This window comes from Peromyscus californicus, unplaced genomic scaffold (assembly GCF_007827085.1).
Source record: "Peromyscus californicus insignis strain IS unplaced genomic scaffold, ASM782708v3 Scaffold_17__1_contigs__length_78620276, whole genome shotgun sequence".
Lineage (NCBI taxonomy): Eukaryota > Metazoa > Chordata > Mammalia > Rodentia > Cricetidae > Peromyscus > Peromyscus californicus.
Window position 1 is genome coordinate 32644751 of NW_026294469.1, and position 26501 is coordinate 32671251.

The following is a 26501-nucleotide window of genomic DNA, read 5'->3' on the forward strand; positions in this document are numbered from 1 at the left end:
GTCCCCATGAAGTGATTATATCTGCTCTAGGTTGCAACCTTTTTATCATATATACTGCCCCTCATTGGTAGGTGGCCTGTCTTGTCAGGCTTACCATTGCTTGAAGGTGCATTCAGTCCCCAGTCACAGTGCTGTTTATCAATCAGTGTGGTTTCTGGAATCAGCACCAAACCAGAGAGGGGCAGGGTGAATTGGTTAGGCTCAGTGACCAGTCCCCTCCTTCAGAACCCTGTTAGTGGAAAAACTGAATCTGTAGCAAGCCTGTGCCTGTATGCGGCTGATGTTCAATGAGAATGCCTATGAAGGCCTTCCTGAAAAGCCAAGTCTTGCTGTTTGGCTTGCACATGTAATGTTAATTATAGTGACAACTATTAACCTTCAGTTTATGGGTTCTGTAGTGATCTCAATTGTGTGGAGTCGTGCGACACTTGTGGTAGTTACATGTAGAAACAGGAAGTAGTAAGAAGCCAGTGATGGAATATTATATTTATGAGACATGGTAGTGAACACAATATAAATAGCACATAAAGACTGGAAAATTCAGGGTTGTAGATTTGGAATTTAACTGCCCAACTCAGACTTTACTTTTCCTTTTTAGATTACTTTTGTCTCCTCTCTGGAGGCATGTTTACAGTAAAATAAATACAATTAAGCTCCTTTCCTACTTGAAGAGTCTGTATCTTTGTTTTTAAATTTGTTTGTGAGACTAATTTAGCACAAGGGTAGGAAAAGTTCTCTATAACAACCAAATGGTAAATATTTTATGCTTTGTAGGCAATGTGGACAGCCTCAATCACCGCCAGTCAACTTGTCATTGACAGGTAGTGTGACAAATATAGCTCTATACCAATACAAGTGTTCAGATTATAAAATTTGGCTTTCCAAATATTTTCAGTTGTCATCAGATGGTGTTCTTTGATATTTCCAGTCAATTAAAATGTAAAAATGATTGTTCATGAAATGTATGAAAATAGATGATGGGCTAAATTCTGTCCAGAGACTATACCGTGTAAATTTTTCTCTTCCAGTAACTTGTAGACATTTAGTACACATCCTGGGAACCTTTCTTCTATTCATAACTAAATCCTCTGAATTTAAGAGATGGGGCAAAGAGGCCAGAATCTGTTCTTGGATAATTCAGCCTTCACTAACTCTCATTTACTTCACCTGCGAGATTTACTTTGAACAATAAGCTAGTGTTTGCAAAGATAATATGTACAAATTGGGAAGATAATATGTGCAAATTGGGAGGATGATTAGATAGATAGATAGGTAGATAGATAGGTAGGTAGATAGATAGATAGATAGATAGATAGATAGATAGATAGATAGATGAAAGATAAACACACACACACACACAAATTTTCTTTACTCCATAATCTGGATTCAAGTAAATAATTACAACCAGTATTGTATTTGAAATATGACTAAAGCAGAATTTGCCTCCCAATAGGGATATGTGTTCAACTGAAGGGCATCCAACAGTTAGAGATATTAATCTTTCATTTTGCTTCACTGTCCTACTTTGTGGTTTCTTCTAGAGTGTTAACGTACTTCTGATTTCCAAATAAATTTATGATTTGGGGCCCAGGCAGTGGGACATGAAAAGTATCCTTTGCTTTGTCTTGGCCCCAGTGTTGGTCACAGCAAATCCCAGACTTCCTGGGGCACCATGTCTCATAAAAGGAAATGCTGACAGTGCACACAGTGGCCATCCTTTGCCCTGGAGGCCACTTCTCTGGAGAAATTCCACCATGTTTTTTAAAGGTCTTGCCAGACTGTCAACGCCTTAACCATTTATTGCCACTTTTGTCTGGGATGGTGCCGGATTGATGATGGTGTACAAAATCAGTTTTCACTAGTGGATCATAAGGGACAGGCTTGAGAGCTCCCCTTTGCCCATAACCAGTATCAAGCTGTCAGAGAGCCACAGTCCCAGACACTGCTATGGATGACCAAGTTTTTGTCTGACTGAGGTAAAATGAGGAGATTAGGATAAGGCAATATGTTTCTCACCAAGCTAAACCATTAGAATTCTAATTGTGTTTAGGTCTGTGTTGTTGTGTTTGTAGTATCTGAGGATTGTGAAAATTGAAATTATGTTTCATAGTGAGAACTTAGATAAGCAATTTGCTTCAGGCCTGTTTTCTTAATTGTAAAAGGAAGCAGATAATCATGTGTGCCTCATGTAGTTTTTTTTTTGTGTAAAGAGTTTGACTAGTGTCAGGCACATAATAATAAATATTATCCATGTTCATTGTAATTATTAGAATTACAGATTTCAATGCTTTCACTTGGTAAATAAAAAATAAGTCACTCAGTGTTGGATTTCCTTTTGTCCCTTATGCTTTTTTAAAAAATTATTTTGAGGATGGAAAAGAAATAGAAGGTTTTATGATCTGTGAAATTCAAAGTTCTATCAGAAGTTTTGTGTATAACTGTTATGAATTCACTTAAGGAATTGAGGTGGAGATAATATTAAACGATCTGTTTTCATTAGGAGCACTTTCATTATGTAAGTGCAACATGATAATGCCCAGACTGACATAATGACTGGAGATGGAGTTTACAGAAACTTTGGGAAGCTTGAAAACTGATTTTTTTTCCCTCCACAAAACAATTAGAAGTTACTGGTGTTTTGAATGTGGAGTAAGATTTAAAGGACAAAAAGAAGGAATCCTGGGTCTTTGCTTAAGAAAAGTGGGGATAGGAGTTCAGGACAGATAGAGGCAGAGTTATAAATTCTCTTTGAATCTGGTATTGTCCAGTTGTACTGGTTACTCGTTATCAGTCTGACACAAACTAGAGTCACCTATGAAGAAGGAACCTCAGTGAAGGAATTGCTTCTATCAGCTTGGCTTTATAAGTAAGTCTGTAAGGATATTTTCTTGGTTAATGATTGACATGGGAAAGCACAATACATTATAGGTGGTGCCACCCTTGGGTAAGTGGTCCTGGGTTGTATAAGAAAGCAGGCTGAGCAAGCTGTGGAAAGCAAGCCTGTATGTAAGTAGTGTCCCTCCACAGTTCTGTTTCCATTTCTGTCTTGAGCTCCTGTCCTGACTTCCGTCTGTTATTGACTGTTACCTGGAAATGTCAGATGAAATAAACCCTTTCTTCCCAAGCTGGTTTTAGTCATTGTTTTACCACAGCAACCAGAAGCAAAGTAGGACACAGCTAGAAGACTAGAATGGAGGGCCTAGTGGTGAGGGCAAAATCTGGGTTAGAAACAGAGGCATGGCATTTGATTCCTTACAGGCTGGTGCATCTTCCTTAAGGAAGGGCAGGGATGGAAAGGAGGAAGCTAGTACCGAATGGAGAAGTCAGGTAGAGGAGTGCACATCAGCTAAGGAAAAAGATGTAACAGGCAGATCAGAATGAACAAGGTTGGTCCCAAAATTTAAGCAATGAAAATGTTTGGAGAAAGAGGGAGAAGTCATCTGTGTCGGATGCTCCTGTGTGGATGAACAGGTGGATATGTCTAAAGGCATGGAAACAAGGAGGAACCTGGTGTTATTGACAAGAGCATGTCAGAAGGATTGTGCAAGCATGAGATGACAAGTGGTTAGGGGTGGATGGGAGGTAAGGAAGTGGGTGCAGCAAATATACCTGACTTCTTGAAGAAGTGTGACCTGCAAGTAAGGAGAGGATAAACCAACAGTCAAAGCTGAGTATAGTGACAGAGAAATCTTTTCAGAGGCGTATTCGAGTGTACTGATGCTGATGGGAGCGAACCTATATAAAGTGAAGGAAGAGTTAAATCAGAGTGGGGACCAAGGCTGGCTTCAGCAGTGTGGAATCTTGGTAGTCACACATGGCTTGGCACTCAAAAGATTACAACTGTTTTTTGTTTTTTTTGTTTTTTGGGGTTTTTATTTATTTATTTTTTTTTTTTGAGACAGGGTTTCTCTGTGTAGCTTTGCGCCTTTCCTGGAACTCGCTTTGTAGACGTTTTCTGTTTGTTTGTTTGGTTGGTTTTTTAGTATTATTCATGGGCTTTGATTTTCTGTAAGTTCTTGCCAGTTAACACTTGAACTGTGTGTCTAAGAGAATAAGAGAAGTTGAATGGGATAATGGATCTTTCCTGGGAATGATGCCTTGGCGCATATCCTTCTGCTTCCCCTGTTAGTGATAGAGGATGGATGCTCATTGGGAACCAAGATGTCTGCCAGATTCTATCAATAGTAAGAGTCTGTGTATTGATTTAAAGGTAATTGGTGTGTGAGAGCCACCATGACATCCCTAGAAAGGGCATGATAAATAGCTCTCCACTCTAAGATGGCAGTTTATCTGGTGAGTTCTTGTATCTTGGGTTCTTAGCCAGCCCTGTTTCTACATCTAGGTACTGATGAAAGTTCAGAGAAGAAACATAAAAATATACAAGAAATAAGTAACATTTTTGTTAGGGGTGTTGGTAGAGACAGCCAATAATCATAGTGCATTTTATTATTAGACCAGCCTGCAATTTAAACATGCATGGTCTGGACTGAGGCAGAGGAAGGTTAAACTAACTCCTGAAATCAGATATCTATATCATATCCTGAACCCCCATATAAAATGAACCCCAGTTATTGTAGCTACAGGTACATACTCCCTGTATGCATGACCAGAGAGAAGTGACAAAATTAAATGAACCGACTTGGGGAATCACTCTTCAACTTGCTCTGATTCCTGCTCACAAAGCTGTGAGTAGTTTCATTTCCGAGTGACATTCCTCTTCAGTTCTGCAGTAAGTCACAGCCGTGCCTCTTAAACTAGAATATTGCAGACTGGAGGTTATTTCCTCAAATCAATCATGGAGCTACTCAGGATTTGCTCACCTCTCTTTACCCGCTTTGATTCTAAGCATTATTTCAGTGGCTTTCATCATGTATTCTTCTTTATGCTCATTACTCTCTTTAACTGCTTTAGACCAACTTAATGCATATGCCTGTGAGATAACCTGTATTTATTTACATAAAATATGGATGCTGCTTTGACAACTTCATTTTCTGCCCATAGTATAAAATAGAAGGATGACTGTTCAAAAATTAATGCCTGATTGCAGTGTTATAAGACATTTCTGTTTAAGTCTTTAGTTCCTGTTCATATAAGTAAGCCTGCCTGCTCTCCCCAGGACCTCCGGAAGACTGTAGACATCATATTCTCTACATGCCACTATTGTGAGAGACTTGGATGCAAAGGTTCATGGGCTTCATGGTGGCTGTTCTTAGGACATGTATAACTATGGACCTAAGAGGAAGTTTGATAATTATGAAAGCAATGTGCATGAATTATAGAATGCTCAGAAAACGAAATCAAGGAGAAAATCATAGCTAATATTTTGAGGTGTTTGCATTCAGAAGGTCCTTCTCTGTCCTAGTATCTTTCATCTCGACTATCCTGTGTAAGACGAATTTTAACAGGTCTTATTAATAAGAACAAACCTGGAGCCAGGTATTAAGGTGAACATTGAAAGATCAGAGAAGCAGAACAAAAAGTTCCTGATCCTCACACCTTATATACCTTTCTGCTTTCTGCCATCGCTTCCTGGGATTAAAGGCGTGTGTCACCATGCCTGGCTATTTCCAGTGTGGCCTTGAAGTCACAGAGATCTGGATGGGATCTCTGCCTCCCAAGTGATAGGATTAAAGGTGTGTGTGCCACCATTTTCTGGCTTCTATGTCTGTCTAGTGGCTGTTCTGTTCTCTGACCCCAGGTAAGTTTATTAGGGTGTACAATATATTGGGGGACACAATTATCACCACAATCCTGGATTTTTTAAAATTTGTTGTTGAATTTATGTGTTTGTTATTGTGTTCTCTTCTTACTGGAGTTTAAAGTTTCTGAAACTTTGTTAATTCTGTCTATTTTGTCCATCTTTTAATCCTTGGTCTTTGAATTATTGACTAAATGAATACATTCAAGTCTCTGTAAAGATTGGGTACATTTATAAGAGGCATGAGACATATTTGGGGTGATAGTGTATATACTTCTAGAAGCCCACTTCCCCAAATATTGTGTGTAGCTTATTCCAATTGCTTAACATTTGTTGATTTGTTGAAACTATAATTTAGTGTCTGGGAAATTCTACAACACAAACATATTTCAATTTACCTAAAATATACATAGTTTTAACTGTAAGTGCTAAAATAAAATGAGATCTTTTACATTGCAATGCTGTAATTTAATAAATCTTTAACCTTGAAAAAACTTTGTTATAGGAGGAAAGTAACAGGTATCCTCTATAGTTGAGAATTCAAATCATTTACACATGATGAAACAGTAAAGAAGTTTGCTTGGTTTATTTATATAGAATTAATTGCAAATATGACTATGTTTTAGAAATAAGTAAAGTCTGTATTTTAGTAAATACAATTAACAAGCTCTTAAGAAACTTATGGATGCTTTTATACCATCTATTTAAAAGTGAGATATTTTAGCATTATAGTGTGGAAAATACACATAATGTGAAATTGAACATTTTAGATAGTTTATGTGTACATTTTTGCAGCATTAAGCACAGTCACGATGTTGTACAACCACTACCATTGCCCATCTCTAGAACCTTCTTTCTTTACAATGAGGAATAGGATGTCCATTAAACAACAACTCAGGTCCTTCTGCCTTCTGCCCCTAGTATCTCTTCCTACTGTCCTTAGGAACATGGGTATTCTGTCCACTGCATAAAAGGGGACTCCTTTAAGATTGTCCCTTCTGTCCACCTTGTTTCACTTCACCCAGGTTAATTACTACAGTGTGTATCAAATCTCATTATTTTTAGTTGTCCAATAATATTGCATATTACATTGATATTATTCACCTTTACTTACGTTATTTGTGCTGTAGATTGTTGGGCTGTTTGTGTGTTTGAACTATTGAGATCTACTGCTGTGGATATCAGTATACAAGTATTTGTTAGAGTTTTTGCTTTTAATCTTTAGTGTATATTTCTAGGAGCAATATTGCTCAGCAAAAACTCTTACAGCCCAGCCATTCAAGGCATTTATCATGGAGGACTTGCATTTACCCTTACATGAGGATGAAGAATGATCCTTCTTTCCCCTTCAAAATATTTGCCATGAAAGAATCTTGTAGTGAGCTATGAGCTAGAGTAAGGACTATGCCTGAGCCTGCGGCCTGCACATCTCATTTGCTTATTTATATGGAAGGAGTGGGTGCTCTGAAGACCAGGGTATACCATGTTGCTTTCATTCAGAATGTGTTGTGCACAGGGAATTTCAGTGGATTCTGACAGAAATGATACACAGGAGGAGCAATCCTCTTCTCAGGTTTAGTACTGGCACCAGTGACATCCCACGGAATTTTAGGGTGCTCCCATCCAGGATCTTAGCATGGTTCTGTTGCTCTGCTTAACACTTTCTGATAATAAATATACAATTCCAGCTGTTTTGCAAGCTCTAGGAATTTGTTATTGGAGTTGTTATTAGCCAATACTTTCCTGCCATTTAACATTTTATCACATTTTGAATGTGATAACTGGATAAGTGATTCTACCTCCATTTAGGTATGGATAGAGAAAGTGCATGCTTTTTATCTAAAGTAAAAGAACTTGGGTTTTGGAATTACTCATCACATAAATTTTCCCAGCACTGCTGCTGTAAGTATCACGAAGCAGATGGTTTATAAAAAGGGAAATCCATTGTCTCAGGACAGTGGAAGCTGGAGGTGTGAAATCAAGGTATTATCAGGGCCATACGCCCTTTCCATTCTTTGGTGATCCTTCTCCCAGACTCATCAAAGGTCTGGTAGCCCAGTGTTCTGTGTCTTGAGGCAGGGTAAATCCAAATACGTCTGTGTCTTTGCAAAAATATCTTCACTCTGTGCCTGTATTTATATGAAATTTTTTTTCTACAAGGAAAATGCTAATATTGGATTAGGGGCCTCTCTATTCCATTATGACATCATCTAAATTGAACTAAACATATTTTCTATAAAATCATTACCAAATAAGTTCATATTATTCTTGTGTCAGGGGTTAGAACATATCTCTTTAGGAGACACTCAACTTGTAATAGACATTCTTGGTTTTATTAAAAATTTCAACTCTCACAAACTCTCAGACCCTGAGTATGTTACCCACTGTCTTCAAGACTCACTATTTTATCTTTTTTTGAATAATGACAATTAAATGAAATAATGTAAGATGGCTGGCACATTGTTTCACAAACCAAGCGTTCCAAAGTGTTAGCAGATTAGATTGTCATTCGTCTTCAAAACAGCCCTATGTTTAGTGTTTACTTTAGCATTCTGGCTTAGAGAAGACCACCATCCATTTAAAGGAGATCTGAATGTTAGCATGGGTCCATAAACAGAATTCCAAGGAGCCCAGTAAGAAGTTTTATAAAGCTGAATTTGTTCTGTGTATTCCATTGTTTTTTGTTTGTTTTTTGAAGAAATGATCTATGGACTTACCAAAGACATCCATGCTGTATTGCCAAATTGAAGAATGAGCTTGCCTTCATATGCAAAAGTTTATGATTCTCTTGGGTGAGAAGTTGTATAGGGGAACTTCAATCTAGACAATTCGGCTTGGAGAGAAAGATTGAGCAGTACCTGTCAACAGGAGGAGGATGGATCAGTGCTTATAAAAGCAGGGCTTATAATGTAGATCCCTTCTTAACCCATCTCATCATAATATCATGAGACATTATGAGGAAATGATAAGCCACACCGATGTGCAGAGTTGAGAACCAAAACTCTGAGAGGAAAACATGGACAAGCTCATTCTTTAGAAAGAGATGGAAATGAAATGCTCACCCTCTTCTGCTTGCCTCCAAGTCCAAGGAGAATACTTTGCATCTCATATTTGCTTATCCTTTTTACTAATTTGGCTCTTGAAATAATCTTTAGCTATAGATAAGAAAACCATTATCATTTGCTGGCTTGATTGTAGGAGATGAGTCTGAAATGATTTTCAAAGATCCACTAACCAAGGTGACAGAGCCAGTGAATGGTAAATAAATAGTTAATTCTTACTCTTAGATGTAATTCTGTCAAAAAAATAGCTCTTGTTTACTAAGTATTTAGTATACTCTCTCTATATTTAATATGCCTTATCTCACTTAATCACTACCACCTCCTCATAAAGTAGAGCAGGTATCATAATCCCACTGCATAGGTAAGGGAAAAACACCCTCTGGAGAAAGAGGATGAACAGGATACATTCTTATACTTTCACTCTCTCTTTTTCAATGATGTGTGTGTGTGTGTGTGTGTGTGTGTGTGTGTGTGTGTGTGTGTGTGTGTGTGTGTGTGTGTGTGTATGCCTCCCTATGTGGCTCAGGCTAGCTTTAAAGACACAATCTCCTGGCTCAGCCTCTTGAATTTTGGGATTACTGGTGTTCACAACCATGCCCATCTTGAAAATTTCTCTAACATCATTTGGTTTAAGATCTTGTCCCAGAAGCCTGAAAAACAGGGCAGAGGAGATCTCACTGTTAATAAAGCAGAAACTAGAAAGCAGACAGCCTAGAATCAGGAAAATCAAGATTTAAGTACTGTGGAGAGAGCTGGGTCATGGGCAGATTCACCAACTAAAGCCTTTGGTGATTAGGAAGTGCAGTGTCAGGAGCCACTAGAGGCAGAGGTGAATGGGGAAATCTAAAATAGAGAGTATTTGACTATTGGTTCAGAAATTCATTTCCTTCTAATACCCCGCCAGACAGGGAAAAAGAAACGAAACAAACAAACAGAAAATCAACATAGAAAACAACTGATTTTTCGTGCTGTTGTGTGGCTTTTCCTCTACAAAGGAAGCAACCCTAGTGAAGAGATTGGGGATGGCTACAGAGGACAGAGAGACTGGGAGGATCGACTCTGCCTCCTGCTGCCACGGGCTTCTCTTCCCGCTCTCTCCCCACTTCTCAAAGTGGTAACTAACTCAACCCTAGTACCTACTGGAGTACTTCTAGAGGTTTTTGTAAGTCTGATTGCCAGCCATGACTGTATAGAAGGTATATAGAGGCATTGCTGCTCACAAGATCCACATGCTTAGAATGTCCTAACAGGGCATCAGGGCTGCACATTGAAATATGAAGATTTCAGACACTTATGAAAGGTTATAACACGACCTGTAGAAACTAAAGCAGATTTGCATGGATAAATAGGAGAAACCACTTCAGGCAAACCATATTGCTGAGAGGGAAAAAGATCTTATAAACAATGCAGAGCAAGAGGGGGTGGAGTAATAGCCAGAAAGCAAAAATGAGTTTTGGGAAAGCATCTTTGAGCTTAAATGGAAAAATTCAAAGATGATTAAAAAGATACATTTAGAGAAGTTTGTTAGAACAACAGGAAAACAGAGATAGGAGATAAAAAGACAAGTCTAAGGCCATTTAAGGGCAGCACAAGAAGAGCTGTCATTTTTAAACAGTACCAGGTGAGAAAACAGTAGGTATAGTGGGACAAGTGTGTAATTCCAGAGCACGAAGTGCTAGAGCAGGAGATTCTGAGTTCAAAGCCAACCTGGGCTGCATAGTGAGACCATGCTTCAAAATAATAGGCAACAACAAACACCTACAAAGTACAGAGAGGGAGGAAGCCAGCATAGAGGGAAGAGGCGACCAGCAATATAATTTACAAAAATGACCCTGGAATTGGTATTGCAACCTATGTCATCATGAAATTTGAAAATAGTCAACATAAATATACGGTTAAGTTCTGGAGAAGAAAATTTTGGTTCATGGAAACAGTCATGGACTTCTTAGTGACAACATGAAAAGCTGGCGTGAAGGAAAGCAGTGCCTTTGAATTCTGAAGAAAAAAGCAATTTCTGATCCTGATATTCAACACAGAGCCAAACTACCAGTGAGCCAATAAAAAGAGTTTTCACAATATTTTAAAATTGTATCTACATAAAATTTCTTATAAAGCTGCTGTGGCACAAGTTTACTAAAAATGCAGAACAGTCCCAGGGTGAGGGTGAAGGACAGCTCAGGAGACAGGCCTAGCAAAGGGGATGACCAGAGTGGCACAAGCCAGAGGACTTTCGGGGACATCCATTAGGTGTCATCATGACTGATGCCCCTCAACTCAAACAAAGGGGTTAAACAACTGAGTTTAGAAATGAAAAGAGAAAAGACATACAGACAAGTAAGGGCACGTGTGAACAAGACAGTCACCCCGGGGAAAATGAAAATTGTGCAACAGTGGCACACACAACCAACCGCAACAAGAGAATCCTAGTTGGCTACATGACACTCATAGGACGTGCAATTATGTAGTCAGAAGAACTGAAATAAGGATTCTGAGCTAGTTGAAATGAGTAGGGCAGAGGCAATCATGTTGGAAAGATGGGAATCATGCTGGGTTTAAAACCAAAAGAATGAGCAAATAAGACAATCCTCACCCATCTCTGCAATTCAGTACCTAATGACTGTTGCTAAAGTTTTCCTGCCTGGCCCACAGTCAGGACAAATCTCTCTCACCTGCCAGTCCTACAGCCACTCAGACCCGACCAAGTAAACACAGAGACTTATATTGGTTACAAACTGTATGGCCATGGCAGGCTTCTTGCTAACTGTTCTTACAGCTTAAATTAATCCATTTCTATAAATCTATACCTTGCCACATGGCTCGTGGCTTACCGGCATCTTCACATGCTGTTTGTCATCATGGCGGCTGGCAGTGTCTCTCTGACTCAGCCTTCCACTTCCCAGCTTTATTCTCCTCCTTGTCCCGCCTACACTTCCTGCCTAGCCAATGGCCAATCAGTGTTTTATTTATTGACTAATTAGCAACACATTTGCCATACAGAACATCCCACAGCAAATGACTAATGCTGAGAAGAAAAAAGGACAATAAAGGTATACGGTTTTAAGATGTGATGGAAACTACCCATGTATTAGCTAAAAGAGGGAAGAGTATCTGCTTCTAAGTGGGAAAGAATGGGAGATAGAATAGTGAGCAGCATAACTCCTAGTTTTTCATACAAAGCCTTTAGAAACATTTGATTATTTTTATACATAGATAAGCATAAAAACTTAACAAAATAATTTGAAAGAAAGAAATATGAGTAATGGTTATCTTTAGGTAGTTTTATTGTTCTTGTTCCTACTGCACTGTATTTTTATACTGAAAACATTTTTCAGTTAAAAAAAAATCTTGATTGTAAACAAGAAATTGGAAGCTCAGAAAGGCCAGTATCTTGTAAGTGGAGGCTATAGAAGTCTAATGCAACCTTTGCTGAATCAAATCATTTTCATCTTTTATCAAACCATTCAATCCTCATTAAAACCTAAGAAATACAACAGACTGGGTGGTGGTGACACACACCTTTAATCCCAGTACTTGGGAGGCAGAGGCAAGCAGATCTCTGTGAGTTCAAGGCCAGCCTAGTCTACAGACTGAGTTCCAGGACAGCCAGAACTGTTTCACAGAGAAACTCTGTCCCAAAATAACTAACAAACAAACAAATAAAAAAAAAAAAAAAACAGCTGCACTTTACCATTCTCTCACATTTCTGAAGGTCCACAACAACACTAAAACTGAACTAACATAAAACTACTCATATGTATTTGCTTTCTTGTCTGTTTCTCTGCCTGTCTGTCTGTCCATCTAGCTATCCATCTATCCATTCGTCTGTATATCTACCTATTAATCTGTTTTAGTTTCATTCTGTTGCTATGGCAAATACCATGACAAAAAGCAATTTAAGGAAGGAAGAGGCTTATTTTAGCTGATAGGTTATAGCCCATCATTGGCGGAATTCAAGGCAGGATTTGAAGCAGAAAGCGTGCAGAAATGCTGCTTGTGGCCTTGCTCATGGGCTCATGCTTCAGTACCTTGTTTGTACAGTCCAGAACTTTCTGTTCAGGAAATAGTACCTCCCACAGTGGGCTGAGGCCTCCTACATCAATTAACCATCAAGATAATCTCTAACAGACATACTCTGATAAAGACAATTACTCAGTTGAGACTGTCTTTTGTCAACTTGACAGTTACTGCTAACTGGGACACTATCATTTTTTATTATATATATTCTCTCTATCACTCTATCATCTGTTAGTCATATTGCTCTATCATCACTCTCTGTTATCTATCTATCTATCTATCTATCTATCTATCTATCTATCTATCTATCTACCTATCTATCTATCTCTATCTGTCTATCTCTGTCTATCATCTATCTATCTCTGTCTATCTATCTATCTATCTATCTATCTATCTATCTATCTATCTATCTATCTATCTATCACCCATCATCATCATCTCTTTCCAGAAAGGTGAGTGAATTTCAGTGACACATGTGCTATAGAAAAATAAAATCATGAAAATGAACAAGGTATTCTAATCCTCCAGCGGCTGAATCTGCTCTCCTGTGTCTCAGCCTCCTTCCCCTTGGAGAGCATAGGTTGCCTGAGGACATGACTGAGTCCAACTCCCCTTTGCTTTCCCTATCAGTGCTTACAGAGTCCCAGGCACCCAGATGCTCACTGAAGGCTTGCTGATTTGACTCTCTAGCACAGCTGTGGCTTCTGGGGGCGTGATTTCAGCTTCTTTCCTGTCTTACTGTGACTGTCCTAAAAGGCTGTAAGCAAGCACTTCTTGCTAAGTCATTCCATTTGAGATGCAATACAGCAAATGAGACACTCAACGGATTCACGCAGAACTGTACAACAAACCCAAAGAATTATCTTCTTAAGTGCTACCTCAAATTTGTCTGGCCCTTTTCTTCTTTCCCTGGCCAACCAGGCAGTGTCCATTCTTATAAGCAGACAGGGTTAGAAAAGCGGCTGATTCTATCTCTATTTGGAAGGCTGTGATTTAATTTTGATGCCTTTCTGTTGCCATAGTGAAACACACTTACTTCTGTTCAAAGATCATGCAGCTCTGACAAAGCAAATATCCTCTGGCTCTCATGTTAATTATCCTCAGTGGCTGTGGAGCTTCCATCCCTGCCCTCACTTAGGAGGTTTGGTGTCTATGAAGTAGAGGGAGTGTAAAAATGGCAGCTCTCAACACTTGGGACTCATTCTGAAAGTAACTGAAACCTTGAGGCTTTAATATGGAAATCCAGTATCTGCTAAGAAATCTGAACTTGTAATAGTACCAGGAAACCATCTGAATGGAGACTTCCATTACTATCTACCCTACTAAGAAGTTTTAGTAAGTTTTCATTTCATTTGTTTGTTTGTTTATTTATTTGTGTGTTGCATGTGCGCGTATGTCACAGGCATGCATGTGCATGTATGTCTTAGAAGGCCAGAGAGCAACTTGCAAGAGTGGGTTCTCTCCTTCCATTGTCTGGGGCCTAGAGATTGAATTCTGGTTGTTAGACTTGGTGGCACTTGCCTTTAACTGCTGAGCCATCTTGCTGGCCTAAGAGGTCTTTTAATAATAGCTTGTTGGTGTGACCTCTTAGGAGGTGCACCCTATTAATAATGATGTATTAGGAAATGATGAACAAAATATGTTTTATATTTTTCTTCTAAAGCCATCCAAGCTCCTTGGTGCAGCACTCCGTTCCTCTATGTTAGTTACCAAGTGTCTATTAAGCATGCTTTCTGTTGTCCCTAGGTGATATGACATAGGGAAAAAGTCACACCCGATGTCTTTCTTTCTTCACTCAGCCTATATTCTCTGTACTGAAGTCCTCTATCAAATTCTCCATCATTTCACTTAGTATTTTTTTTAATAAGGGAGTAATTCTGGGCTGATGTCAAGATAGCTTGTCTAGTAACACTAGCAAAAACAAAAGCAGTAATAATTATTGGATCCTACTCTACTGATAACACTTGAGCCCCACCATTGCTATAGCTTTTGTTTCCTAGACTTTATAATAATTGTAGAAGTTGGACTCTGTGTGATCAGAATCTTACAGAGGAAGAAGTTGAAATGAAGAGGCATTGAATGCTGTGCTTAATATTGCTAGCTCCTAAGTAGTAGCATAGCCAAAATCCAAACTCAAGAGTTCCATAGCTGTGACAATGTTTTCTGGATTTCAGGCTCATCACAATATTGAAATATGGAACTTGGGGCCATACATAGTTAGATTGAAATCTAAGTCCCAATATTGGGGGATTTCATTTCTGGGTGTATATAACTCATCAACAAAACACTAATAATATTACCTCTTCACACTGTTTGGACAAGGATTATATAAAACTATGTGTATTAACGTGTCTGTATGATACACATGCATGTAGGTAGGACTTAAATAAATATGACTCAAGATACAGCATGCTGGAAGGCAGTGTAAATGTATTATCAATCTTTTATGTGAAAAAGCATAAATTTTCTTGAGACTCAAGGATGGGATCAAGGTGGAAATGGAGATTTGAGGTAATAATTTCATTCACTTGTACCTTAATGAACTCTTCTCCTAGGGATTTGGGTCACTTGTAAGAGCATCCTCCCTGCCCTTCTTTGCTTGGCTAACTGCTAAACTGCTCCTCATTTTGGAAGGTCCAGATGATTGTTGCCTTTCTTTGAAACTTTAATTTTATAAAGTAAGAAGAAAATTTTCCCTAGCCTTAGAAATCTTTTGTGTTTTACTGCATAGAACAGTGTTCCTAAATAAATTCATGCAGACTTGTGCTAGGCAGGTTCTAGCAGAAACTCTGGATTCACAGGCCCCTCCCCAAGGTGATAAAAGCGGTTATAATTGCTGGAGAAAGAGAGACTGTCACACCAGTTGCTTTCCCCAGTCTATGGAGGGAGCTCCAGAGACAAAGCTTTCCCAGGTCACCTTCACAGTGATGCAGCTACCTTTGAGTGACAGGTACTTCTTTAAGTAACCCCAGTCAACTCACTTGGTTCACCAAACTAGACTTGCCTGGGATTGTTTCTTTGGTTGTCATCATGTGTTTTGTTGAGATTCAACAAAAGTCTGTTCATTTTCCCCAGGAAAAATGACATAGCAAATTTTTATCCCTTTTCCTGCGACTCTTTCTGATATGCCAGTTGCTATGATTTCAGTGGGTCCCTGATTTCCTTGTGTTGGGGACTCAATACCAAGATCAACATGTTGGTAGTATTTGGAGTAGAGCTTTTAGGATGTCACTGGGATTGGATAAGGTCGTCAAGATGACAACACGATAGGGCTGGTGTCTTTATAACATTATGAGGAGAAGACACATGTGTGCCTTGTGTCACACATGAGCCTGTGTGCCGTGTTATAATGCAACGGAAGCCTAACCATGAGCCAATAGTAGTTTGCTCTTGGGACTCCCAGCCTCTGAAACATGAACTGAACAAAACTCTGCTTTCTTTTCTTAATAAATTTCCAGTCTCAGAAACTAGGTCATAGTAGCAGAAAACAAATGAAGATTCTAATGTAGCAATGAAAAGAGCAAAAGCTGTAAGAAGGAGAAGGACCCGAACCGACACTTAGAGTAGCTCCATCAGGGTGCTTCAGTGGGTTCTGAACCCTGGAGGAGCAGAACTTGATTTCTTTGTGGAACTCTGATCTTCCTAGAGCAATCACATCAGCATTATTTTGAACTTGAATTAGTCATAATTTCAAAAGTTAATATTTGGCCAGGTGTGACAAATTCCTATAATCTCGGTACTTGGGAGGATCAGGATTGAAAACCACAGTGAGTAAGACCCTGTTTCACAATAAATGAAATAAATAAAATTGGAATTGATGAAGGAATATTGAAGATTCCTGGATAGAAAACAAAATCAGAACTTTCTGAACATGAAGCCAAATATTTCAATGCCATGGGGCTGCTCCCCTATCTTATGATTCTAATGTATGCTCTGTATTGGCTTTGTTCTGTTGAAATGATGACCCCTTTCCTTTGTGTCTAGACAGTTGTTTTCATTTTCTGGACATCAGTAACAGAGAGAGAAAAACATACATTTCCAGATCAGGAAAACCAGTGTAAGGATATAGAATAAAATGGCTTGAATTACAATCTAACATCTAGACTAAGGCTTCTGCTTAGGGATGAGGGATGGAATGATTGACAGTCATCGAATGACTGTAAGTAGTTTGTGGGACTTGGTTTCCAGGATAGCACCCATCAAAACTACAAATACCTACTTAAGAAAAGTGAAAACTAAGATGTAAATGCTGTCAGGCCTTGGCAGACTCTGTGGCTTATTGTATTTCATATGCAAAAGAAAGGTAGATTATGTTTAATGGAAGGCAGCAGAGAACAGGGCTGGAGTGTAGCTACAGAGTCAATTTGAATTCTCACTCTACTACTCTGGCCCTCTGGCCTTGGGAAAATTACTTAATTTCTCTGCTGCAGTTGGCCCATCTTTAAAAAAGAATAGCAATTATAGTAGTGCTGTTTTGTAGAAATGGTGGAATGATGGGGTAATTATGGCACATGCTTAGAATAACGATGGATATCCTTTATATAAGGTTGGATATTGGCTATGATTGATTACTTTCTCATCCCATTAGACTGAAAGTTCCAGTGGGCAGACAGACTTCTCAGGGCCTAAGACAGTGTTCACAGCTGCTGACTAGGTGATCAAGGACTGTATTTTCATTGAGGATCAGCCTAGTTCAATGAGCATTGTCTTTGCTGGACTTTACCACACTTTGATCTTCTGCTCCCCTGGGGAGGACAGTAAAGGAGTTTGCAGGCTGGAGATGAAGTGGGGTATAGAACAGCTGAGCATTTAAGATTTCATGTAGAACTGACTTTATCTGTACAGAGCACAGAACTAAATATCACCACATTTAAGTAGAAAGATTGTAGAAAAATGAATAAAAAAAACTTTATTTCATTTTTTTCCATTTTCTGAGAAATTTGTCTTATTTTGATGCTCTTGACCTGAGTCAGGCTGTCCTGACTTAACATGCTAGTGACTGGAATCATGAACCATCAAAAGTTAGCATTGTACTTTATAAACTAGCATTTACCCAAAAGTTATCAGCATAATTAAGTTCTGAAGACCCCCTTGAAGCTGATAGCCATCCAAAAAATGTCAGAGCATCAACTTGGAAATGGCATTGGCATCCATGCATACAGATTTGTTTAGGTTCTTGAAAACATCGGGATTTAGAAACTTTTTGGTTCTGTGTATGAGAGTATACAATACAAGTTGTATTTTATGTTTATACCAAAAAAAAGATTTTTTTAAAAAGCATTTGTATTATAGAATATATAATATACATTATATATTCATGTCAAATGCTTTAATGGACCTGTAAAATGACTCAGCAGGTAAAGGAGCTTGCCCGTAAGCCAACAACTTGAGTTCGATGACCTGGAAGGAGAGAACTGATTCTAGCATATTTTTCTATGACCTCCAGTTGTATGTAGTGACATTCTCACACTCTCTTCCAACCAGAATAAATGAATTTTTAAAAAATAATTAATTAATAAGCACTAATTTCTATAAAAGACTTTTAATTTAAAATATAAGAACATGTTTTTAAAAGTAATTTTCAAATAAGACAAACTCAGAAGGGCCAAAGAAAAAGATGGATACATTTGACTCTAAGACTTCCATTATTTAAATGTGTTCAAAGGGATAGCCAAGAAAAATTAAACTGATATTTTATAATCAATTAATTTACTTAAATTTAAGTGCACATGCAAATCAGAATGACTAACAAATAATTCAAATAGGCAAAATATGTGAACAGGCAGTTTGCTGAAAAATATATAACATATTTATACAGCTTGACTCATTAAAGAGATGAAATAAGTAAATATATGCATATTTTTATCTTGTCAGATCAAGGCAATTGTGTGTAGTAGTGTTGGCAAGTTAAAAATTATCTTCTTGTCCTGACTAGTTTTATGCCAACTTGACACAGGATAGTGTCAATGGAAAGAAGGGAGCCTCAATGAGAAAATACCTGCATAAGGTTGGTCTGAAGGCAAGCCTGTTGGGTATTTTCTGAATTAGTGATGGAGGTGGGAGGTCGCAGCTCTCAGCACACTGTAGGCAGAACCACCCCAGGGCTGGTGGTCCTGGGTTCTGTAAGAAAACAGGCTCAGAAAGACAGGGAGAGCAAGTCAGTAAGCACCACCCCTCCATGGCTTCTTCATTAGCTCTTGCCTCCGGGATCCTGCCCTATTGGAGTTCCTGTCCTGATGTCCTTCGATGGTGAACAATGACATAGAAGTATAAGGCAAATAAACTCTTTCCTCTCCAAGTCATGGTCATGGTGTTTCATCACAGTAATAATAACTCTAATTAAGACAATGACATTGTATGTCATTGATATGAAGGAGGATAGGTGCAGTATCTCTGGAGGGCTACTGACAATATCTTTACATTAGAAAGCTGGCATACTTTGGCCCAATTCCCATAAATTAAGCTTACAAATATATGCACAAAAACTCATCCAAGATATCTGGGGCAGTGTTATTGGTAGTAGATAAGTAAATCACCTTTCAATACTCATCAATTAGTGCAGTAGTTTGAGACAACGGAAGACACACAGTCAGTTTAAAATAATTAGAGCTCTGTCTTTTATACGAATGGACAGACACGGTCGAGTTACTAGAAAACCTGCTCCTCTCCCAATGATAGTGTGCTGTCCTGCTGCCAGAAAGGAACCCACACATGCTGAGAAAAACCCTTAAAAGGACATCCTAGCACTTGTAACAGTGGTTGCACTGTAGGAACAGAATTGAAACTTTGGAAATAAGGTCCAATTTCCATTGAATAGTTGCACATTTAAAAGTGATTGTCATTTTCAGATTTCAGTGGGCCAGACACTACACTTCTGGCGTACAGTGTCTCATCTTGGAAGCATCATGCCTGTTGGGTTTAATTAGCTCCATTTTACAGATGGGACATTGTGATTTGGAAAGATTGAGTAACTTGTCCAGGGTCACACAGCTGGTGTCCTTGTTCCATCATCAATAGGAAGATTTACATAAGCAGTTTGTGGGACTTGGATCTCAATAGACTCACATATGTTCACGATTTGCTACTTCCGAAGGCTGGAATCAAGGTTTTCAAATATTGTTATCTCAAAATAGAATAACGAAGATGCGTTGCTTCCCTTTCTAGAATGTCCTTCTGCCAAGCCTTAGGGTCAGGGTCTTATCTCATATTCTGAAAGGGGGTGGTCCTCTTTTCTTCCTTCAATAATGTTAGTTTCACAAAATGTTGAGATTGGCGGAGGGTAGAGTGAGAGAAATTAAGAAACTGGTAACATCATCAGCAATGTGTCTTAGAGACAGCAAGCTTCTGTTTAGGGAAAGACTTAGCGAGTATAATTTGATTCAAACAATTCTAAATGAGAGGAAAAATTCCATATTGCTCTCCCGGGTTCTTCAGTTGGAGTGGGTAGATGTGTAAAAACTGCATTATGATGCCTGGGAAGACAGTGGAAGATCCTGGGTCCAGAATCAGAAAGGCAAACACTGTAAGTCTACAAAACACTGTGGGATTTCTGTTGGAAATCAACAATTCTGAATTTGTCTCTCTCATTATAGTACTGTCTCAATGTATGAATTTTGGTTGTATTTTCAAATTAGTTTTCTTACTAACTGGTGATTGTGCTGTTAGGCATTTAGAGGGACTGTTGTGATTGATTTAGAGCTTGTCTTGAAGATGATGAAAAAGAAAAAAAATCATTTAAAATATGGGTGTAGGTGTTTTGCTTCCGTGTACATCTCTGTACCTCAAGTATGCCTGGTGCCCATAAAAGCCAGAGAGGGCATCAGATCCCCTGCAACTGGATACAGAAGGTTGTGAACTACCATGTGGGTGCTGGGAACCAGACCTGGGTCAACTGGGAGAGCAGCCAGTGCTCTTAACCACTGAGCCATCTCTCAAGCCCTCCCAGTCACTTCTGATCAGCAGCTGCTTTTCTTCCTAGGCTGTATTCCAGGAAGGAGGGACTTTGCATGGCAAGGTACTAGCTCCAAGTCTGTTTTCTCTTTTACTTATGAGACGCAAGATATGTTTTCTATGTTTATTTTTTTCCTCAGACTTTTCTGAGAACTGACATTTGGGAAGGCATATTACATTAGGAAGTTTTGCCAATATAAAATTGAAGGGACACTAGCTGACTTGAGCATGTGGCTCTGGCAGGCCTTGACCTTCTCAATTCCCTCTGCCTTGCTAAAAACCATTAGATTACATTCCTGAAGGCCTTTTCCTTTATTGGGCCAATCCCTCTTCCTGAGGCTGACTATGAAGATCCAGCTATCAAAGTATTGAAGTCCAGCAATCAAAAACCCCCTTTGGCTCACCTAATTAACATGCCCAATTAAAATTAAACACCTTATCCTAACATGGGGTTTCCCATGGGGTACACTTCCCTTGTACTTTATAAACCGCCGTTTGTCTATGTGCCACGTCTATCTCCTCTCTACCCAGTGGCAGTCCTTTGTCCCTTCTGGACAAATACCTCTTCCCCCTTTTCCTTGTTCCCTTCTCCTTCTCCCTCAACCCCTCTCTCCTGTCTTTGTCTCTTATTCCCTGCCCTCTGTCCCTCTGGGGCAATTAAATCTCCTTTGTGCTGAGAATATGGTTTTGGGGTCCTGAGCTGATACTTGTCCTTTCAAAAGTTACCAGGTACTTTGACATGCAATCTTTTATTAATTTTGACTAATGCTTAGAATGATTTAGAAAAAGACATGGCTTGTGAAATAGATTAACATCACAATGAGACTTCAAGCTTCCTGGTACTTGCTGTGTGCTTGGAGATTAGGGATATTGTTGTAGCCTACTAGGCTGGCTGCTAGTGGGAAAAAAAGTCATAATGAGTTACTGGATTTGCTCAAGATAAAATCTTGGGTTGGTTTGCAAATAAATTCTGGTTAATTTCTTTTAATGTTATCATAGTAAATAATGTATTCCTGAGATTCATGTACTGAGTGTAAAAAGTCATTGATCTGGTCAAGTCAATATGTAATTCGAGAGGACATTTTGCTAACTATTTTCATGACAACTCAAGGTAAGGCACGCACCAAAAATTGCATATCTATCCACATGTATAAAATAAATGTTTCAGAGCTGACATTCTACTCATATCTCATTTGAGTAGTTTCTGGTACTTTCTATTCTATTCCATTTAAAAATTTAATGTTTCTTATGAATGCCAAACCTATTTCTTAACTTATTAATGGGATTCCACGCACAGTTAGCAAAATGTTCCCCAAGATGGCCCAAATGATTACATTATTCATATTTACAAGACCCAATTGTTTGGGGAGTCTTGAATGTCCTTATGGCTTAGTTTGATAAATTTGCTGGGGGCCAAATTTATATAAATCATGGCACTAGGCTCTGCAGGGGCTACAGAGAGTTACAGCTTCACCTGCCTTGGTGGGTAATCTTCTGAGGCTGCAGAGAAACCAGTGTGAGCAAAATGACACACAGTCTGTCCTGGAGTGTGTGCTGTGGTAGATGAGTCATTCACATGAATAATACTTCAGGAAGGAAACAGCTTTATCTTCACATTCTAGGTAAAGATGTCTTCTTACCTAGGAGATTTTTACTGGGGAGCAAATGGAGAAACTGAGGCTGTTTTTCCTATCAAATCACATTGCTATTTGGGGGTCCAAGTCTAGAATGGACCATTTGTAAAAAACCTAAGTCCACAGAAGTAGACTTATGATCTCATATGATTAAAGGAATTTTGTGCTAGGAAAAAAAAAATGGAAGTTCAGAGAAGTGATGATGAAGTCATTACAAAAATGTGTGAGCTTCAGAAAACCCAGAGACTTTCAGGAGCCCCTGATCTCTTTTTCCCTTCATGGGGAGAGAAGCTAATTGTTGATAATAAAGACAGAAAACAGCTCTTCACGGCTTGAGAGAGGGCTGAACGGATGGCTCAGTGTCCAGAGAATGCACATTCTGGAAAGAGAGAGCTGGCTCCTCCAATCTGTCTCCTCACCTGCACACATGTGATATAGCATGTTACCTTCCCATAAATAACTGAGTACAAAATTTTCTAAGCAATAACAGATACATTCTAGTGTTTCACAGTATTTCCTTAGAAACTCTTTTAATCTCTCACTTAGAATTTATGTGTCTAAATCCTTATTTCAACACTAGGAAATACACTTTCTTATGGTCATCAGGGCAAGAAACCAAAGATTGTCACCTGCCAGAGAGAATCTGAATTTTGTTCTCTTTGGGAATTATTTTATGAGCTTAAACCTGAAAGATCATGTGTGCTCATAGTGGATATCTCTTCTCATCACGAGACATTGTGGATGCAAAAGAGCATGTGCAGATCATCCTGTCTTCAAAGCTCACCTCAGTGGACCTATGTACAAATTCTCATCTGTAAGCTGGAGATGAGTTCATTCTGTGAACTTATGTGTAGCTGGAGAGTTTTCTTTCCAGGTCCCGCCAAACCCCAGCTGTCCGACAGCCCACTTATAAAATAAACACACAGATGCTTATATTATTTAAACTGTTTGGCCTAATGGCTCAGGCTTCTAGCTATCTAGTTTTTACATCTTAAATTAATCCATTTCTATAAATCTATACCTTGCCACGTGGCTCATGGCTTACCGGCATCTTTACATGCTGCTTGTCATGGTGGCAGCTGGTAGTGTCTCCCCGACTCAGCCTTCCACTTCCCAGAATTCTCCTCTCTCCTTGTCCCACCTATACTTCCTGCCTGGCCACTGGCCAATCAGTGTTTTACTTATTGACCAATCAGAGCACATACAGACCATCCCACAGCACTTCCCCATTTCTTTCTTTCTTTCCTTTTTTTTTTTAAAGGAAGGTTTTAACTTTTACACATCTCCAAAGTCAGCTTGGTATATTTGGGAATTTGGGCATAGCTTCTCTTACTACTTCCTGCTGGAGGGGGGTGCTGTATCTTATGGGAACACAAAGAAAATTTTAGGATTATGGAGTAATCCATGAGGGTGGATCGTCTGAGCCAGTTGCCTTGAAACGGTTCTGGATGTTGGATCATCTGGGCCTTGGTGTCATTGGAGACCTTTCAGGGGGTCTTGGCTGGTCAAACCTGATGTATCTTAATCTGGAACAAATCCATAGCCTCTGGCTTTCTGTGGAAACAAAAGCAGAGCCTCCTTTCCAAAGCAACATATCCTTACATCCAAATTTTGAAGTCAAGGTACCTTTAAAATATACATTTTGGCATAACTCAACAGCTTTTGCAATCAAATGTTTTTCTTCAGTTACGAATATCAAAGAGAACATAATCCAGATTCTCTGTGTGGTAGCCATCTTTACCTGGCTTATTTTTTATATTACCTTGAATCTACTGCTTTAAACTGCTGCATTCTAAGACTGAAACGGCCCTGTGGCTGCTGGCTCTGCCCACTTCAGCTTCCCAACATGGCGGTGGTACGTTTTCTGCCAGCTCTGGGAGCCCTCAACTCTCAGAAATAGTGGGTCTACGCTTCTATCAAAGCAGCGTGTAGCCCAGAAACCTCTTTTTTTGTTTTATACTAGCAAAGACTAAATCCACCACGCAGCTTAATGTGCCACTTGCAGAGGCCTCATTCCCGCCATACTGCAGGTCGAGCACGCATGCCAGGAACCCGCCATAGTAGCTCAAACACACAGGTTGCCACTAACTTGAAAGAGACAACTAGGAACTGTTTTTAGCTCCATTTTAGAATCTTTTTTCTCAAGTTTTAGGTGGAAACTCTTGTCTCCACGTTGGGTGCCATTTGTAGCTGGAGAGTTTTCTCTCCGGGTCCCGCCAAACCCCAGCCGTCCACAGCCCACTTATAAAATAAACACACAGACGCTGATATTATTTAAACTGTTTGGCCTAATGGCTCAGGCTTCTAGCTATCTAGTTCTTACATCTTAAATTAATCCATTTCTATAAATCTATACCTTGCCACGTGGCTCATGGCTTACCTGCGTCTTTACATGCTGCTTATCATGGCGGTGGCTAGCAGTGTCTACCCACTCAGCCTTCTACTTCCCAGAATTCTCCTCTCTCCTTGTCCTGCTTATACTTCCTGCCTGGCCACTGGCCAATCAGTGTTTTATTTATTGACCAATCAGAGCACATACAGACCATCCCACAGCACTTATGGGTGCAGCATTTTACTACTTAGGGAAACTGAAATCATTTAAGTACAAGAGAGTGAGGTAGGGGCAAAATAGGCAAGCAGGGAAAAAAGTTGAAAGCATAGCAGCTTTCCATGAAGCCATGTGGAGTCATAGACACTTCTCCAGTGTCTACAGGCAAATCAGTGTTCTGTATTCTTAGAGACAGCCCCACTGTCTTTGGGCTTCCTAGGACTGAATGCACTTTTAAGTTTCCATGTATTTTTGTGAGTATTTCATCTCAAAGCACTCTATACAGTATCATTAGACTACAGGCTTCACAAAGGTAGCTTTCCTATTTTTGCTCACTTAACACTACCTAAGCTCTATAGCTACATGTGATTAGTGGCTAATAAGTCATTTTTGGTGAATAAATTGGTATTTTAACATAGTTTGCTGTGTCACTTTAGACAAGGTGCTTCGGTTTAGCCCAGTGCTTGTTCCTTTGATTAGCTGTTGAAAAGTAATTTACCATAACTCCTAATAGTCTTCATTCTCTTGCTTTACAGTCAACTTTGATCACTTTGAAATTTTGCGAGCCATTGGGAAGGGCAGTTTTGGGAAGGTAAGAACTGAATTGTCCAACTACCTGCAGAGCTGTGGGTCACAGACAGAGTCAGAGATTGTTGAGGTGCTGGCATTATAAAGACAGATAACTTGGAAATGGTTTAGAATGCACTTTTACAAAATTGTCACCATCATATAATGAAAGTCAACTATAAGATGAACCCTGTGCTGGCTCAGAACTACCTTGTTCAAGTCAGTCAAGTCTCCTACTGTCAGGGTACTTGGGGAGTTTTTTCTTTATCCTAAAGAACGTTAAGATTTCAGATTCGCAAATTTCTCAGTAAGAGTTCAGATTCGCAAATTTCTCAGTAAGGGTTATATTATGAATATGAGACATAATTTTTTCATGAGGAAAAGAATCCACTTAGTTTCTATATTTTCCCCAATTTCCAAAATGCTGCCATGAAAAATATATATCATCCAGCTTCCTGTGAGAGTCTTCTGTCTTCGAACTGAGTATTAGTTTCTCCATGGAGACGTACTTTAAGTTAAAAACAGGGAGTACATATTAAATTTGCTTATTGTTTTGGTGAGTGTTGTGTAGGCCTCTAAAAGAATTACAAAATATGGACAATTATGTAGCTGCTTCCTTATGCTTGCTCTTTTCCACTGTGTCACCCATGTTGGGAAAAGAAACACTTTGCTTAGTGGTTTTTTTTTTTTCTTATTTTTTTTAATCTTACTTCTCTAGTCACATCCATTCCAGCCACTTCAAGGAGGATCGAGGATGCTATTTGTTATCAGAATATTCTTAACACAGAAGCAGATTTAAATGTGGTCTCATAGATCCCAGGAGCAAAAGCAGGCAAACTAGTATGAGGAAGCAGAGATTCAATTATTGATGTACTAAATACATGGGGGATGAAAATGAAATCTTTACCCTGAGTAAAATAAGAACTTTAATCCCAGAGAATGACAAGGGCTCTATGCCATGCTGAAGAATAAGTCTTGCTTTGTGTCTCTCAGCCACAGTCTTCCTTCTCCCTAATCACTTGCTGACC

The 26501-nt window shown here is 39.1% G+C and overlaps 1 protein-coding gene across 1 annotated transcript in view; it reads left to right on the forward strand.

The window, feature by feature from the left end:
* The window catches only part of Stk32a (serine/threonine kinase 32A), a 120804-nt gene that overhangs the window by 11881 nt on the left and 82422 nt on the right, over positions 1 to 26501 (forward strand). The window contains exon 3 of the mRNA XM_052742116.1: positions 25443 to 25498. Within this exon, the coding sequence (XP_052598076.1) occupies positions 25443 to 25498 (56 nt within the window). The remainder of the gene's footprint in view (positions 1 to 25442; positions 25499 to 26501) is intronic.